This window comes from Cyanistes caeruleus, chromosome 30, assembly GCF_971803275.1.
Source record: "Cyanistes caeruleus chromosome 30, bCyaCae1.hap1.1, whole genome shotgun sequence".
Taxonomy (NCBI): Eukaryota; Metazoa; Chordata; class Aves; order Passeriformes; family Paridae; genus Cyanistes; species Cyanistes caeruleus.
Genome location: NC_141730.1, coordinates 3,221,970 through 3,239,329, shown reverse-complemented (window position 1 = coordinate 3,239,329; position 17,360 = coordinate 3,221,970). Strand labels below are relative to the sequence as shown.

The window sequence follows — 17,360 nt, the reverse complement described above, 5'->3', positions numbered from 1 at the left end:
TCCCCTTGAATTTCCTCGGAGGTGTCAAAGAACATCTCAGGACGAGAATATTGCATAATTATCCCGATTTATGGATCATTAACTCCACTCCAGACATGTTTGGGAAGGGATTAACCCCGGGCGTGGCGCAGACGGGATCAAGGCGGAATTCCAGCCGGGAATGTTTCGCCACCCGGCGGTGTTTGGGACTTTGTCTCGCAATTATTTTCGGCTGCTGTTGGATCCAGGATTGATTTCGCCGTGAAAAATCCCACAATAAAAGCGACTTTCAGTACTGAGTTTTGGGAATTTTTGTTCCTGGTCGTGGGGATTTTTATAAAGAGTTTTGGGGGTTTTTTATACCGAGTTTTAAGGTTTTTAATACCGAGTTTTGGGGGGTTTTATACCAAGTCTTGGGGTTTTTTTGTACCGAGTTTTGGGGGGTTTTTATACTGAGTTTTGGCCTTTTTTTTTACATAATTTTTTGGTGTTTTTGTACCGAGTTTTAGGAGGTTTTAAATACTGAGTTTTGGGGGTTTTAATACCGAGATTTAGGGGTTTTTAATGCCGAGATTTTGGGTGGTTTTGTACCGAGTTTTGGTGGTTTTTAATACCGAGATTTGGGGGGTTTTAATACCGAGATTTTGGGGTTTTTAATACCGAGATTTTGGGTGTTTTTGTACCGAGTTTTGGGAGGTTTTACACCAAGTTTTGGGAATTTTTATCCCAAGCTTTGGGAATTTTTATACCAAATTTTGGGAATTATTTTAATCAAGTTTTGGGGATTTTTTTTCCCCCCAGGTTTTGGGGATTTCCCACGGCTTTTCCTGAGAAAGATGGAGAGGAATCTCATCTTGCAAAAGCCGGGGTTTGCCTTGATTAAAGCTGATTTTTTGTGGGGTAAAACAAGAGAAAAAAGTGAAGGGGAAAAATGGGAGAAAATCACCAACAAAACCACCAGGAAAAACGAGGCCATTCCATCATTTTATTGCGCCACATCCCAAATTAAACGCGGAATTAATGATTCATTTCTAACCCTAATTAAGCGCGTCTCCTCGCCGGGTAAATCCCGGCCGGCGAGCAGGTCCGGAGAGGTTCCCGGGAGCCCGGAGAGGTGGAGAAAAAGCGGGATTTGGGATTTGGGATGGATTCTACTTCTGCTTGGAGCACTGCTGCTGCTGCTGCTGCTGCTGGGGGAGGCTCTTGACGGCCGCCTTGGCCTGGCCTTTGGAGGCCTGGCTTTGCTGGACCCCCTTGGGAAGGGCCCCGCACTTCTCCTGGCACTGGGCCGGGATCTGCTGTGGCTGCTTCTGCTGCTGGGACATCCTGGATCAGCCTGGAATCCAAAAAAAAAATGGGATTTTAGGGTTTTTTTTGGAGCTTGGATCGGCCCTTTCGGGGCGTTGTGGCTCCGAGGTTGACCCCAAGGATTTAATCCCGGAGCAAATCCAGGCATTAAAATTAAATTAAATCCCTGAGGATGCTGCAGGGCTGCCTGGATTTTGGGGATTTCGGTTTCCAGCCCATTTTTGGGGTTTTTTTTTGGGATTCCACCCCATTCCCTGCAGGATCGGTGGCTCCACTGAGGGATGGGGGAATGGCTCTGCCTAAAACTGGGATCAGAGGCCAAGCCCAGCCTAGCAAAGCCAGGAAAAGGCTGCAGAGCTGGAGAGGAGACAAAGCAGCACCTGGGGCTTTCCTTCCTTCCCTCTGCTCCTTCATTTCCTGGGAATCTCAATTTTGAATGCTCGGGGGGGAAAAAAAAACATGGATTTGGAGGAAAGCTGGACTCAGGGAGAAGCTCCAAGAAAAGCGGCCAAAGAGGAGTGGAAAAGAGGGAAAATTTCAGGATTGGGAGTTTTTGACAGGGAAAAATCCTTTGCTAACAGTCCCAGAATTGGATACCAATCCCAATATTTGATAATATTCTCAGCATTTGATAATATTCCCGGTATTTGATAATATTCCCGGTATTTGATAATATTCCCAGTATTTTATAATATTCCCAGTATTTGGTGCCAATCCCGATATTTGGTACGGATTTTTGGAACCACCACCTCCTTTCCCAGCTCCCTGAGACCCCCCCCAGAGCAGGAGCCACACCCAGAGCCACGAAATTCGGGCGGAATGAGGATTTTATCCAAGGAAACAGAGCCGGGATCCCTGGAAATCCGGGAATCTCTTCCACCGTCTACCCATGGACACCAACCTTTGGTTATCCACGGGATTCTTATCAGCCTGGGAAAAAATCACGGAGCGCTGAGCCAAAGAGCCCCCAAACCCCCCGAAATTCCACCACGCCGCCGCAGGCGGAATTTTTTGGGGATTGGGAAAGAAAATCCCGTTTTTTCCAACCCGAGGGTGGCAAAAAGGGCAGGGAAGGGCTCACCTGGAGCGTCCTGCTGGAGGAGGGAGCTGAGGAGGAGCCGCTGCGGGTGTGGAGGCTCCCGACGGAGCGGCTTTTATATCCCTGCGGAAGGGCCGATGACTCCGGATTAAACTCGGTGACCAGAAAATCTTTCACAACCGGAACCGGCGCCGCTCCCACCTCCTGGACCTCAGTCAAAGTCTGGGAGAGATTCTCTCCTCTCCCGGCTGCGGGGGATTGGGCACACCCAGGGCTGCTCATCGCCGGGTAATTTGTTGATGGTTTATTAGTAATTTATTAATAATTCATTAATATTTCGCCCAGTCTCCGTTCCAGGCAGAGATCCCACCAGGAACCGGCAGCTGGGACGACTCAGATCCACTCGGGAATGAGTTTTAGGGATGATTTTGGTCGGGAAGCAGCTGGGGGGATCTCCAGAAATCCGAGAGGGGTTGGGATTCTCCCAACTCCCAACTCCTGGGAAAAGCAACAGATCCCAGCTCGGAACCCCGCGATTCTGGATTTTGCTGTTTCCCTTCTCTAATTCCCATCCCAAGAACAGGAATTCAACTTTAATTTTTCCTCCCCAAGAAATCAGGAGAATTTTCCAGGCTCCTCCACCTCCACCCTGATGAAATATCCCCAACTTATTGCAAATATTCCGGGAATTCCAGCAATTCCTGGCACTGACCACGGCTGGTGTGTCAGGGCTTGGCCACAGGAAATGGCCAGGTCCCTCTGGCCACTTCCTCTGGGTTTTCCAGGTGCTCTCCTGACCCCTGATCCCAGGGAAAAAAGGGGAAAATTCCAGTGGCTGGATGGATGGGGATGAGGATGCTCCAGAATCAGGTGACTCACGGAGCAGAGGAGCTCCACGTGATTCCAAATTTAAATTTTTAACATGATTCAGGATCTCAACCTCTTCCAGGCCTCCAAGAGGACACCAAAGTGGCATTCCAGAGCCTGGATCCCCAAAAGTTTGGAGGAATTTGAGGCTCAAATTCCATTTTCCTGGGAATTCCTGGTCCGAGTGTGGGGTTGCTTGCCCTGATCCCCAAAACCTCCTCCGTGCCCCCAGGATGCCGCAAAATTCACTCCTGAGGCAGAGCCTGGATCTGCAAATTCCATGGAGGAATTCCAGGTGCTAATTCCTCATTCCCCATCCATTTTTTTGGGAATTCCTGCTCCCGATTTTCCTCTCTTCAGGTGAAAATTCCTCATTTCCCATCCATTTTTTGGGGGGGAATTCCTGCTCCAAATTTTCCCCTCCTCAGGTCCTCATTCCTCATTTCCCCATCCATTTTTTTTTGGGAATTCCTGCTCCTGCTTTTCCTTTCCTCAGGTTCTAATTCCTCATTTTCCCATCCTTTTTTTTTTTTTTTTTTTTTTTTTTGGGAATTCCTGCTCCTGCTTTTCCCTCAGCAGTGCTCAGGTTGTTTTTTTTGTGCTCAGGTTTTTATTTTCAGAAGTGATCCCCCCCCACCCCGTCTGAGGGCGTCACCTCTCGGTGTCACCTTTTTCGGTGTCACCTCCTGGTGTCGACACCGAGGGACACCGAGAGGAGCCTGCTCCTCACCTCCCCACCTGCACATTAAAAAGGTTTGCAAACAGATTTGGAAACACCGCTGGCACGCCCCTGAATATAAATATCTCGCTTTTCTTCTCCAGATTAGACATTCCCCACCCTTCCCTTAATGAGGGGGTGGGTGGGGAGCGATTTCAGCATTCCCAGACTGGGAATGGCGTGGCCTGCACGGAGGTGAAGAAAGCCACAGGCACAACCTTTATCTCCGGAATTTGGGGTTTTTAATGTTTTTAACTCCCTCCGGGCAATGGGGGTCACCCTTCAGCTTCAAACTTATCCAGAATAAAGGTGTGTTTGTATTTATTTAAAATTTTGCCTTCCAGGTGTTCAATTCTTTCTTTATTAAGGCTTTCTTCCACTTAAATTCGCCTTTCAACCGTTTCTAGGATTTGCCCCCAAAGCCTCAAGCTGTGAAGACCAAAATTCTGTCAGAAAAATCAAATTTCTATCAATAATATTCAGGAAATAATTGATGATGATTTCCTTGTAGGATTAGAAGGAATTTCTCCATATTAAAACGTTTTGTTTTCACTTCCGGCACAAAACCCCACCCCAACCACTCTTGAAAATGGAAATTACGGAAGAAGTTTTGGGGTCTGAGGAGGTGGAAACGGGGAGAAAAGAGGCAAAAGACACCTGGTGCCATCGATGGTCATTTTTTTATTGCTGCACAGAGAATTGACAAGACTGAGAAGAGACAAGAGGAGAAGGGAAGGGGAAAAGCGTCGGCATCTTCCACCACCAGCTGCTGACAGCACTTCCCGAGGTCCCCAAAATATCGGGAACGCCCAAGGAAAAACGCCGGCGCGGCAGGAGCAGGAGTGAAAACACAGGGAAACACTGGGAGAGGAAACGTCTTCCAAGAGGAAAAGAACGTGGCAGGATCAGAGCAGGAGAAGCCTGGTTGCGTCGCCGATGGGTCTGCGCCGTGTTTTCCATCCCGGAACCGGCGGCTCGGGCTCCTCACCGGTCACCGGAGCCGCTCGGCGGGGCCGGGATCAGCAGGGGTGGGAGCAGGGCTCCAGGCACACGGTCTCGCACGACTCCACGCACTTGGTGCTGCAAACCTCGGCCTGGCACTGCTCCACGCACTTGGTGACGCAGGGCTCCGCGCACGGGGCGGGGCACTGGGTGGGGCACTGGGTGGGGCACTGGGTGGGGCACTGGGCGGGGCAGACATCCACGCACTGCGGGACGCAGCTGGTGGCGCAAACGTCGACGCACTGCGGGACACAGGGCTCCGCGCACTGGGTGGCGCACGTGGTGGCGCAGGGCGTGGCGCAGACGTCGGCGCACTGCGGCACGCAGGGCTCGGCGCAGACGTCGGCGCACTGCGGCACGCAGGCGGTGGCGCATTGGCTGGCGCAGGGGGCCTGGCAGACCTCGACGCACTGCGCGGCGCAGGGCTCCGGGCACTTGGCGCACTTCTGCAGGCAGATGGGAGGGGGCAGGCAGGGCTGCTTGCACTGCTCGTAGTAGTAGGACATCCTGGGGAAAAGCTGGGAAAAAGCCGGGAAAAAGCTTGGGAAAAAGCTGGGAAACAGACAAAAAAAAAAGAGAAAGTCAGGGTATGGGTCCGTGTGAGGTCTTGGAAGGTTCGGCTGAGGAATGTTGGGAAAAGCCACCTGTGTCCAGGATTCCAGGGTTCTGGAGTTGGAAGGGACCCAGAAGGATCACACCAAGTCCAGCTCTCCAGGGAATGGCCCCTGCAGGGATCAAATCCATGAGCTCGGCGTTGTGAGCGCCACGGTCTGAGCTAATCCCGGGGATTTATGGAATTATTAATGGAATTACGCTGCCAGAGAATCCCTTCCTTCATTGGGAACCTATCAGGAATCCTCGAGCCGTAATTCCTGAATTTTACTCTGGGATTGCCCGGAGTCCAATTCAGTAGAAGCCAGAAGACAAAAATTCTTCAATTCCTGCTATTCTGGGATCCATCGGCAGATGTTCCAGGGTTTATCTCTTCCTTTTTGGATCCTCCACCCACCTGGGCCAGTCCCCCGTGCTGGGAATTCCCAACCACAAAGCCCAGAGGCCACAAATCCCGCCATCATCCCACGGAATCGTGGCGTGGTTTGGGTTGGGAGGGATCTCAGTGACCATCTGCTTCCAACCCAGACCGAGTTGCTGCAAGACCTGTCCAACCTGGCCTTGGACGCTTCCAGGGATGTGGAATCCGTGGAATAACCTGGAATAACCGGGGCCTCGCAGTTCCTTCCCCAGATCCAACCTAAATTTCCCCTATTTCAGTGCAAACCCTTTCCCCCTTTTCCTGCCTCTCCAGTTCCTGAGGAAAAATCCCTCTAAGTCTTCCCTGCAGATCCTGGAGCTGAGGTCTCCACAGGCCGAACATTCCCAGCTCTCCCATCCCGATGATCCTCCAGATCCTGGGACACCACCGGAATTTTTTTGGGGTGGGGATAAACGTGGCTCATCCATTGTTGAGGGAAGGGTTGCAGCGCCCATTCCCAACTCATTTCCTTCTCCTGGCTTCTCCCAGAGGTCTCCCCTGGCTTTGCCCGCAGGAATCCTGCAGCTCCCTCCTCCCGGATAAAGCCTCTTCCCACCCATCCCGTTTGAAGTCCCGGGAGCTGTTCCGCAGCATCCATTAATTTATTTAATTCCCAGCCTTAACGAGGCAGGAGCAAATTAAGCAGGAGGGAGAAGGAGAGGCAGCCACGCTTTCGGAGGAGGTGACTTCTCCGAGCTCCTCCAGCCAGAGCAAACCCTAAATAAAAATCCCCAATTCCAGGAAAATCCCCGGAAGAGACGCACGGGAGCGAAGCATTCCCGAGACCCGGAACGAACTCTCTTCTCCACGAGATATCCTGATAAAAATTCCCTGATAAAGCCAAGGAGAACTTACCGGGTCACCGGTCCTGGCGAGCGACGGAGAAGCCAAAGGAACTGGCGGGAGCCTCCAAATCCAAACCTTTTATACGGCCGGAGTGGCGTCAGCTCCGGAAGCGCGGGAGCCCAGGGGGACGGACAGCTGACCACAAACTGCCCCGGCAGGCTCCACCTCCACATGCTTTGCATGTTTGTTTGCATCCTAATTTTTGGTGGAAGCCCTCTTCCAGGAAAGCAGGTGATGCTGAGCCAGCCCCGCTCCCATCCTGGTCATTCCCAACGGGAATGGCGGGGTCATTAAAAAAAAACAACCCAGCAAACCAGCGGGTGATGAATTAATTGGTTTTTAGGAAGGGTTTTAATGCGCCGGGACGTTTCCACGGCCTTATTTCCATAAATGTTGGGTTTTGATACCTGGGGTTTTTCCAGCTGTTATTAGGGAAGATGGATAATTAATTTGATTTACTATGAGAAATACCCCGTCCTAATTCTCATGGAAAGGCACAACCGATCCTCCAGCGCTCCCACAAAACCCCGAGGTACCTGTTTTCCTGGTAAATTAAATTATTTCATTCATCCGACCCACTCCTCTCCATGGATTAACCATCCGTGCTTGGAAATTCCAACAGGGACACAACTCCGTCTCCTTTGAGGAACATTTCAATAATAATCCTCATTTTAAAGATGTTTTTCCCTCCCACAAAAGCACAAAAAGCTCCAGTTTAAGTGGGATTTAGGCCCGGGATACAATTTTTATTAAACTTTTGCTGATTAGGGAAAATCCACGTTTCTTCCAGGTATTCCAGCCACGGAGGTGGGAACGTGACCATCACAAGAATGTTAAACAGGGGGGGAAAAAAAACCACCCAAAACCAACCAACCCAGCACGAGCAGCACGTCCTGTTTATGCCCCAAACCCGGAGTCTCCCAGAGAATTCCAGGCGTCAGCACCGGTTCCTTCCCAGGAATTCCAGCTGGAGCCGACGGATCTCCGCGGCTTTTGGTGGCTCAGCTTTTCCACAGACTCAGCTCCTGCCCCCTCTCCGGGAGGCTCCGCTGCCCCGGAGGCTTTTCCAGGGATAAATTTGGATCCACGGAGTGTGGTTTGCTCGTCTTAAACACCTCCTTTGCCACGGGAGGAGAAACTGCACCCGGCAGGGCTCGGATTTGGGAGCTGGAATTTTAGGCAGACGAATCCCTCCTCGTTTTCTCCTCCTCGAGCTGCCGGGTGTGGAAATTTTCCCCCCAGAGCTGCTTCCAGCTCTTATCTTCCCGAGGAATATCCCATATTCCAGTCGGAACGGCTCCTCATTATCTCCTCAGGCTCCAGGCTCACCTCAAAACCATCTCTGAGGACCGGTCCTGCGCCTTTCCACCCCGAGTTATTTTCCACCCCGTCGTTAGCTTTGATTAGCGAGAAATTGGAGCCTTCCAAAGGCGGATTAATTCGGGAGACGTAAAGGGATCCGCGCTGCCAGCGGGTGGGAACGTCAAGGGGGTTGGGGTGGTTATCCCTAATTGGGGATTATTTGGGAATCTCCATTACGTTTATGGGCAATTGGAGCCCTTGGAGTCGTCACGTTGGTGCCGGTGAGTCAGGACCCTGCAGCCACGTCCTCCGGTGGCCCCGGTGACTCCTCCCCGAGCGGGTCAGGAGGGAATTCCGGGAGGGAATTCCATGAGGGCAGCACCCCCAGCTCCAAGGGTCCAGCCCCATCTTGTGCTGGAGGGACAAAGATTTCCCAGGATCCCAAAATCCTGGAGCTTGGGGAAGATCTCCCACAGCATTGAGTCCGAGTTGTGCCCGGTCACCACCTGGTGACCCGGACCAACATCCAGGAATTCCTTGGACACCTCCAGGGATGGGATCCAACCCTCCCTGAGCCCCTTCCGAGGCTTTTCCCCTTTTCCAGGAGGGATTTTCCCAAATTTCCCACCCTGAGCCTCCCCTGGCCCAGCTCCAGGCCGTTCCCTCTTGTCCTGTCCCTGTTCCCTGGGATCAGATCCCAAATCCCCCCTGGAAGAGCCCAAAATTCCCCCTGGATCTCCCTTTTCTCCAGGCTGAGCCCCCTCAGCTCCCTCAGGATTTTCCAGAACCTTCTCCAGCTGCTCCAGCCCCGTTCCCATCCCTGGCCACGCTCCAACCCCTCCTTGTCCGTTTTTCCATGATTGTCCAGAACTGGACACGGGGTCGAGCTCCAACCCCGTGCGGGATTCCCATTTTCCCAAGCAAGAAAAGGAATTTTTTCCTGCATATTTCCATCGATTCCCAGGGAAATCAGGGATTCTCCCCATTTTCCTGACTGATCTCTCCACAATTAAACCTCCCGGGCCCTCATCAGACCCAGCTTTCCCCTCTCCTCATTCCCACAAGATCCCAGGGAAGGCGGGAGGGTCTGAGCCGGCTGCCAGGTGGCTCCGGGAATCCTGGAATTTTTGGGATGCCGGGAGGATGAGAGAAGAGGAGACTGAGCCTCACATGGACGTGAGCGGCTCCTTCAGCCCGTGCCCGAGGCAGGATTTGGATCCAGCCACGAGGTCCCGGTTCCCGGAGGAACCCAAATCCCACCATTCCAGCCTCTTTTCCTGTTTACTCCGGAAGGTGAGCGCTCGGGGAAGAATGACAATTAGCACCTGGGTAATTAAATCTGGGAAGGAGGAACTGTCTGTGGTTATGGAAAAAAAAAAACCAAAAAAAAAAAAAAAACCCAAACCAAACCAAAAAAAACAAAAACAAACCAAAAAAAACCCAAAAAATGAATTCCTCACCTCTTTTATATCTTTGATTTTTCTCGATTTTTTAGGTTTTTTTTTCAGGAAAAATCTCTGGATTTCCTCTGGATATTTTTATTTTACTTTTGTGAATAAGATTGCTTTGATCTCCGTGGAAATTTTAGAGCTCAGAGAACTTCACCCCACAGAGCGATTCTACAACTTTTTCTTGCAGTGAGCAGTGATTTTCTGCCTGTTTTAATTTCACAGGTGTGGAATAAACATCCAGGTGCTCACGCAGGTAGAATTCCCGTCTGGATTTGGTTTTTTTTTCCCCTGGAAATGGTGTTTCTGCTCTCTGCTGCTCTGAGGCGATTTAAATCTGAATTTTACGGATATCTGAAGGATTAAATACTGCGCCAGAAGGGAAAAACTGATCCAAAACCGATTTATTTTCCCACCTGCATTTTATTTCCCAGAAAACAGAGACTTGGGAGCAGGGGTGGAGGAAACTTTCTGGCGCAGAAAATTCCAGAAAGGAATTTTCGAGGAGTTTTGGAGAGGTTCTCCCTGCAGAGAGGAGGGAACAGAGGAGCTCCGAGGTTGTCACCAAGCCCTTGGGGCATCTTTGGAGGAGATGGTGGCGGCTTCCAGACGGTTCCACCCCGTCTGCCGCCGCCCCCGCTCCTCCTGCCCGCGTTCCAAGCGGGATTTGCTCCCCGAAGCCTCCCCGGGCCGTTCTCCTTCCTCGGGAATCTCCTGGGATGGTCCTGACCCGCACCGGGGGTTTGGGATCGGTGGTAGAGCAGGGATGTTCTGCTTGATTTGGGGTTTTCCGGGTGTTTTGTCAGCACGTGGGAATGAGCTGGGATTGAGCTGGGATTGATCTGGGATTGATCTGGGATTGGTCTGGGATTGGTCTGGGATTGGTCTGGGATTGGTCTGGGATTGAACTGGGATTGAGGTGGGATTGAACTGGCATTGATCTGGGATATCAGCCATTGATCTGGGATTGGTCTGGGATAGATCTGGGATTAATTTGGGATAGATCAGGGATTGATCTGGGATAGATCTGGGATATCAGCCATTGATCTGGGATATCAGCCATTGATCTGGGATATCAGGCCAGTGTCAGGATTGAGGGAAGGGCTGGAGCTGTGCCAGGGGTTGGGAATTGGGATGGGTTTTGGGAAAAGGTTCTTCCCACCGGAATGTGGGAGCGCTGACCCCACGGAACGGTCACCACATCCCAAACCCACCAGGACAATGCTCCCATGGACACGGTGTGATTTTGGGATGTCCTGGGCAGGGCCCGGAGCTGGATTTGATGATCCCTGTGTGCCCCTTCCATCCTAGGGCACTCCATGATCCCCGCGAGACCTTTCCCAAGCATTTATTTTTCTTTTACAAAAATCGGGATTTTAAGAAAGGAATTAAAAGGATAAAAGGGAAGCGAAGGAAATGCACGAGGCCGATGCCAAGATCGTTTCTTTTATTGCTTCAGACACGGAAAGGAAAAGGATCAGGGGGAAGAAGGAAGAGGGGAATTCCTCCGCTGCGAGGGGGAACTGCAGATTCTTTCTCCCGGGGAGCAATCCCGGGGGCACAAAATCTCTCGGTTACATCCCGCGAGGAAAGGCGCTTTCTTGAGGTTAAAAACAGCAGGAACGAGGCAGAACGCCAGGAAAAATTGAGGATTTACTCTTCCCTTGGAGATTCCACGGGGAAATCCCCCGAGGGGAGCGGGATCCCCTCAGGGAGCCTGGAATTTCGGGCGGCAGGAGACAGGGCAGCGCTGGCCGCAGATGGGGCAGGTCTGGGTGACACAGGTGGTGGAGCAGGAGTCGGAGCACCTGGTGACAACCTGGACGCCCCCGCGGCCCTGAGGGGTGGCACAGCAGGGGTCTTGGCACCTGGTGGCACATCTGGTGACGTCCTGGCAGCACGTGGTCATTCCCTGGCAGCAGGGGTCTTGGCACGGGGTGGGACAGGTGGTCATTCCCTGGCAGCAGGGGTCTTGGCACATGGTGGTGCAGGTGGTCACTCCCTGGCAGCAGGGGTCTTGGCACGTGGTGACACATCTGGTGGCACAGCAGGGGTCCTGGCACCTGGTGGCATATCTGGTGACATCCTGGCAGCACGTGGTCGCTCCCTGGCAGCAGGGGTCTTGGCACGGGGTGACACACCTGGTGGCACAGCAGGGATCTTGGCAGGTGGTGACACACCTGGTCACCCCCTGGCAGCACGTGGTCGCTCCCTGGCAGCAGGGATCGACACAGCTGGTGGCACATCTGGTGGCACAACATGGATCCTGGCACATCGTGGTGCACTTGGTGACCTCCTGGCAGCAGGGATCCACACACCTGGTGGCACAACAGGGATCCTGGCACGTGGTGACACGCTTGGTGACCTCCTGGCAGCAGGGATCGACACAGCTGGTGACACATCTGGTGGCACAACAGGGATCCTGGCATGTCGTGGTGCACTTGGTGACCTCCTTGCAACACGGATCCACACGCTTGGTGACACACTTGGTGACCTCCTGGCAACATGGGTTCACACACCTGGTGGCACACCTGGTGGCACAGCAGGGATCCTGGCACGTGGTGACACACTTGGTGACCTCCTTGCAACATGGGTCCACACACTTGGTGACACACTTGGTGACCTCCTTGCAGCATGGGTCCACACACCTGGTGGCACACCTGGTGGCACAGCAGGGATCCTGGCACGTGGTGATGCACTTGGTGACCTCCTGACAACACGGGTCCACACACCTGGTTCTGCACTTGGTGACCTCCTGACAACACGGGTCCACACACCTGGGGTCACACCTGGTCACGCAGCACGGATCCTGGCACGTGGTGGGGCACTTGGGGACCTTCTTGTAACACGGGTCCACACATCTGGAGCTGCACTTGCTCCCCTTCTTGGAACAGGGGTCTCCACATCTGGACTTGGCCCCTTTCTTGCACCACGGAATCACCCACGGGCTGCTCCACTTGGTCACCTTCTTGCAGCAGGGGTCGTAACACGGCGTCAGGACCCTGGTGGCTTTCTTGCCGCACGGGTCCACGCACGTGGTGACATACTTGGTGACCTCCTGACAGCAGGGGTCCACGCACGTGGTGACACACTTGGACACTTCCTGACAACACGGGTCCACACAGGTGGTGACACGCTTGGTGACCTCCTGACAGCAGGGGTCCTGGCACGTGGTGACACACGTGGTGACCTCCTTACAACACGGATCCTGACATGTTGTGATGCACTTGGAGACCTCCTGGCAGCAGGGGTCCACGCAGGTGGTGACACGCTTGGTGACCTCCTTACAACACGGGTCCACACACGTGGTGGTGCACGTGGTCACTTCCTTACAACACGGATCTTGGCACGTGGTCACTTCCTTACAACACGGATCTTGGCATGTGGTGACACACTTGGTGACCTCCTTACAACATGGATCTTGGCATGTGGTGACACACTTGGTGACCTCCTGGCAGCAGGGATCCACACATGTCCTGGTGCATTTGGTGGCTTCCTTACAACACGGATCCTGACACGTGGTGACACACTTGGTGACCTCCTGACAACACGGATCCTGACACGTGGTGACACACTTGGTGACCTCCTGACAACACGGATCCTGACACGTGGTGACACACTTGGTGACCTCCTGACAACATGGATCTTGGCACTTGGTGACCTCCTTACAACATGGATCTTGGCATGTGGTGACACATGTGGTGACTTCCTTACAACATGGATCCTGACACGTGGTGACACACTTGGAGACCTCCTGACAACACGGATCCTGGCACGTGGTGACACATGTGGTGACTTCCTTACAACATGGATCTTGACACGTGGTGACACACTTGGTGACCTCCTTGCGGCAGGGCTCCACACATGTCCTGGTGCATTTGGTGACCTCCTTGCAACATGAATCTTGACATGTGGTGACACACTTGGAGACCTCCTGACAACACGGATCTTGACACGTGGTGACACACTTGGAGATCTCCTGACAACACGGATTCTGACACGTGGTGATCTCCTTACAACATGGATCTTGGCACGTGGTGACACACGTGGTGACTTCCTTACAACACGGATCTTGGCATGTCGTGGTGCACTTGGAGACCTCCTGACAACACGGATCCTGGCACGTTGTGACACACTTGGTGACCTCCTGACAACACGGGTCCTGACAGGTGGTGACACACGTGGTGACCTCCTGACAACACGGGTCCTGACAGGTGGCTGTGGAGCTCTTGGCCACCTCCTGGCAGCAATCCCGCCTGGTGGTGCTGTACTCGGTCACCCGGCAGCAGCAGCAGCAGGGGTTCCCGCAGGTCCTGGTGACCCCGGCCAGGCCCTGGCAGCATGGGGGGACGCGCGTGGTGGCCACCAGGCCGCAGGGATTGGCGCAGCCGGTGGCCTGGGCCGCGGCCAGGCCGCCCAGGCTGACATAGGTGGTGGTGCCGGGGTAGCAGCAGGGGATCCCGCGGGGAGGGAGGCACTGGAAGCTTCCGCCGGTGCCGCAGGAATCCAGGCTGGATCCCACGGGGAAGCTTCGCGCCAGGACGGCGGGAGGGGGGATGCAGATCTGGCTCAGTGGGCAGCCCGTGGGGCGACGCATTTTTGGGGGGAACGTGGGGGAGGCTGGAAGCAGGAAAGGGTTAAAATTTAAAAGGTGTGAGAACATTCCGGGCTGTTTTGTACCCAAAATTAAATCACCTTTTTTTTTTCCCCCACAGAATCCTGAACTGGGACAAACAGCTGTGGGGAGGAAGTGACTCCACATTGAAGCATTTCAGACATATTTGTAGCTATTTTCAAACAATTTCCTCTCAAAACAGGAAGCAGAAATGATCTGGGCTCCTTTAGGGTTTCTGGAAGGTCTGAAGCCTCCACCTGCCCACACCAAAGGATGAAACTTTCCCATTCCTTCCCTAACTTCACCCAAAAAGGCTCCGGATCACCTCGCCCTCATCCAGAGGACACCAGTGGGGGTTCCAGGCTGGAAAAGCTCCCCAAGGAAAGGCTCCGCTGTTTTTCCCATAAAATCTGCCCAGCTCTTCCCACCCCGGTTCCTCCTTGCGGGCAGAGAGAGAGAACCTTGCAGGTTCCTCCTTCCCTGGCAGCCCCAGAGTCTCCACTCGTTATCACCCCTCCCACGCCTCCCCTTTGAAGTCCCAGCCTGGCCTTTTGATCTCTCCCAATTCCAACAATTCCCCGGGTGAAGCCGGTCAGGAGACAGAGAGAGAGAATTTTGTCTTCCTCCACCGAGAAAGAGCAAAACCCACAGCGAATAAACCCCGGAGAAGACGGAATTAAAATCTGGGGGAATCCCAATGCCAATATCCCCAAGCCAGAAACACTTTTAAGTCTCTTAATTTGCTTCTGCGCGGCTCCAAAATAAAAAAATTAAAACCCCAAGCACCAGGTGACTTCCCGGGAAACCGAGCCGGACTTACCCAATTCTCCACCAGGCAGCACCAAATGAAACCAAAAATGGCTTGAGGAACTGGGGAATAGGAATCCTTTTATAGGATTTCGGTGTCCGCGGCTCCGGAAGTGAGACACCTGAGGGGTATGGAAATCAAATATTTAATAATCCAGACCTGCTCCGCTCCAATCCTTCAATTACTCCACTTGACATTATAATTTTTAATGTCGCCGAGGTGGGACGTGAGACTCCTATGACTGCAAGGAATTCCCCATCCAGGAATTTCCTACGGACTGGGAAGTGCGGAGCGGATGAGACAGCCTGGAAACAATCCCCCTCGGGATTAAACTCTGGGGGGAAAAACGAGGTTTTGGTGCATTTCCTTGCAGAGTTGGGATGGGATTTTGGAAGGGGCCTGGCTCGCTCACAGAATTCCTTCTGCTGGGAGTTTTGTTCCCGATAATCTGGGAATTTGCCTCGGTGGGAAGAGCTTTTCCATGAATATTTTGGATGGCTCAAGGAGGCCCCAGGATCGTCCCCAAATCCTTTCTGGGGTGGGAAAATCCTTTGGAGTGTCCAAATCCGCTTTTTCCTCAAGGTCCCTGGAACATCTGGGTGGTCTCAGCTGTGGGACCCCAATCGGACACAGCTCCAGATGTGGTCCAGGAATTCCTCCAGGGATGGCCACTCCAAACCTTCCCTGAGCCCCTTCTGAGGTTTTTCCCCTTTTCCAGGAGGGATTTTCCCAAATTTACCACCCTGAGCCTCCCCTGGCACAGCTCCAGGCCGTTCCCTCTTGTCTTGGCTGCATTCCCTGGGATCGGATCCCAAATCCCCCCTGGAAGAGCCCAAAATTCCTCCTGAATCCCCTTTTTCTCCAGGATGAGACCCCCCATCTCCCTCAGGATTTTCCAGAACCTTCCCCAGCCCCGTTCCCACCCCTGGCTCCAGCTCCAGCCCCTCCATGTCCCTTTCCACAATTGTCCAGAGCTGGACACAGCACTGGGCATTCCCCAGGGGACAATCCCTGCCCTGGGTCCCGCTGCTCGTTTTTGCCACAATTCTTCGATTTTTTCTTTTTAACACAAATTTGATTTGATTTGTTGGGATTTGTTGTCCTCCAGGGGAATCTCCACATTCCCAGGATCTCCAGGATCTCCCGGCTCCAGCAGATGACACCCAGGGCGATGAGGGACGAGCTCTTGGATCTCGGTGGCCTTTGGGTTCGTTTTTGTGCCCGTTTCTGGTGCCGGGAGGTGACGCCCAGCCCGAGAAGGTGACAAACTTCACGCGGCCAGGAGCCGCCGTCTTCTCCCTGCGGAAAATCCGTCCCAGCCTGGAAAAGAAGGAGGAGAAACCCAACCAGTTCTCCCGAGACATCAAAGGCTCTGGAATTCCTCCCCTGCTCGCTGCCACCCAGCCCGGAGTCACCCGGTGACACAACCGGGGACACGCACCACAGGTGAGGCCATTTCCACCAGGAGACCAAGGAGGGGTTTGGCTCTTCCCCCTCCAAATTTGGGTGCCCAGTGTGATGGTTTTTGGTTATTTCCTGGTAATAAAAATATTCGGGATTTGTGGCTGTTTAGGTTGGGATTTTGGAGGAAAAATTTCCTTTTTTTTTTTACTTTGCTGTTCCCTCAGAAAGAGCTTTTCTTGCTCGAGTCTGTTCTCAACCAAACAATTCCAATGATTTTCCAACTTTTTTCTTTTCGGGAGGGGGTTGGAGGACGGGGACAGATTTGATTCACATTTTTGGGTTTATGAATTTCCGGCTGGGTGGAATTCGGCTGTTTTGGGGTAAAACGAAGGGAAAAGGGTGGTGGCCACTCCTCCGGTCACCTGCCTGCTCCTCACACCAGGACAACGCCACCGTCACCAGGACAACGGAGACGGGATTTGAGTCAGGACTTCGGAAAACATCACGGGACGAGCGGTGAGCGAAGAGTTTCCAGCAGCTCCGTGGAAAAACAGGGCGGAAAAAGGTCAGGCGTGGCTAAAAATAAAGGAATCCCCCAAATCCCACATCCCTAATGGACCTCACGAGGTGTTGGGCTGGAGGATGCCGGAGCATCCCAAAATCCTGCCCCGTCACCAGGTGATTATTGGAGAGCCGGCCGGGAATCCCACTCATTTCCCAAATTCCTCCCTGGCGTCTGCGGGTGAATTCCCGAGCTCCGGCCACGGAAATAGGCGTTTTCAATTAAAAATAATTAGGCAAATCATCCCTGGCGGGGCAGAGGCGGAGCGAGGCCGTGGGGAGCTCCGGGAACATCCCGGGAACATCCCGGGAACATCCCGGGATAACGCGGCCGCCTCCGTCCTGCCGATCCTGAGCCAGGTGAGTCTCTTTGGGATCCCACGGATCCTTTTTCCTGAGTGGATTCCCGGGGAAGATGGAAAAGTGGGAT

At 53.2% G+C, this 17,360-nt stretch overlaps 1 protein-coding gene and 1 long non-coding RNA gene across 2 annotated transcripts; both read right to left on the bottom strand.

Annotated features, from left to right (window-relative positions):
* Positions 1-950: 950 nt before the first annotated feature.
* On the bottom strand, positions 951-2,408 carry LOC147648846 (uncharacterized). The gene is made up of 2 exons (XR_015279873.1): positions 2,369-2,408; positions 951-1,315 (listed from the first exon to the last, which is right to left on the bottom strand). It is a non-coding gene; the product is annotated as an uncharacterized LOC147648846 (long non-coding RNA).
* Positions 2,409-10,972: 8,564 nt separating this feature from the next.
* On the bottom strand, positions 10,973-14,139 carry LOC111939507 (uncharacterized). The gene has a single exon (XM_086865753.1). It carries the CDS (start codon positions 14,137-14,139, stop codon positions 11,251-11,253), a length of 2,889 nt encoding a protein of 962 aa, XP_086721879.1. The 3' UTR covers positions 10,973-11,250.
* Between the last annotated feature and the right edge of the window lie 3,221 nt (positions 14,140-17,360).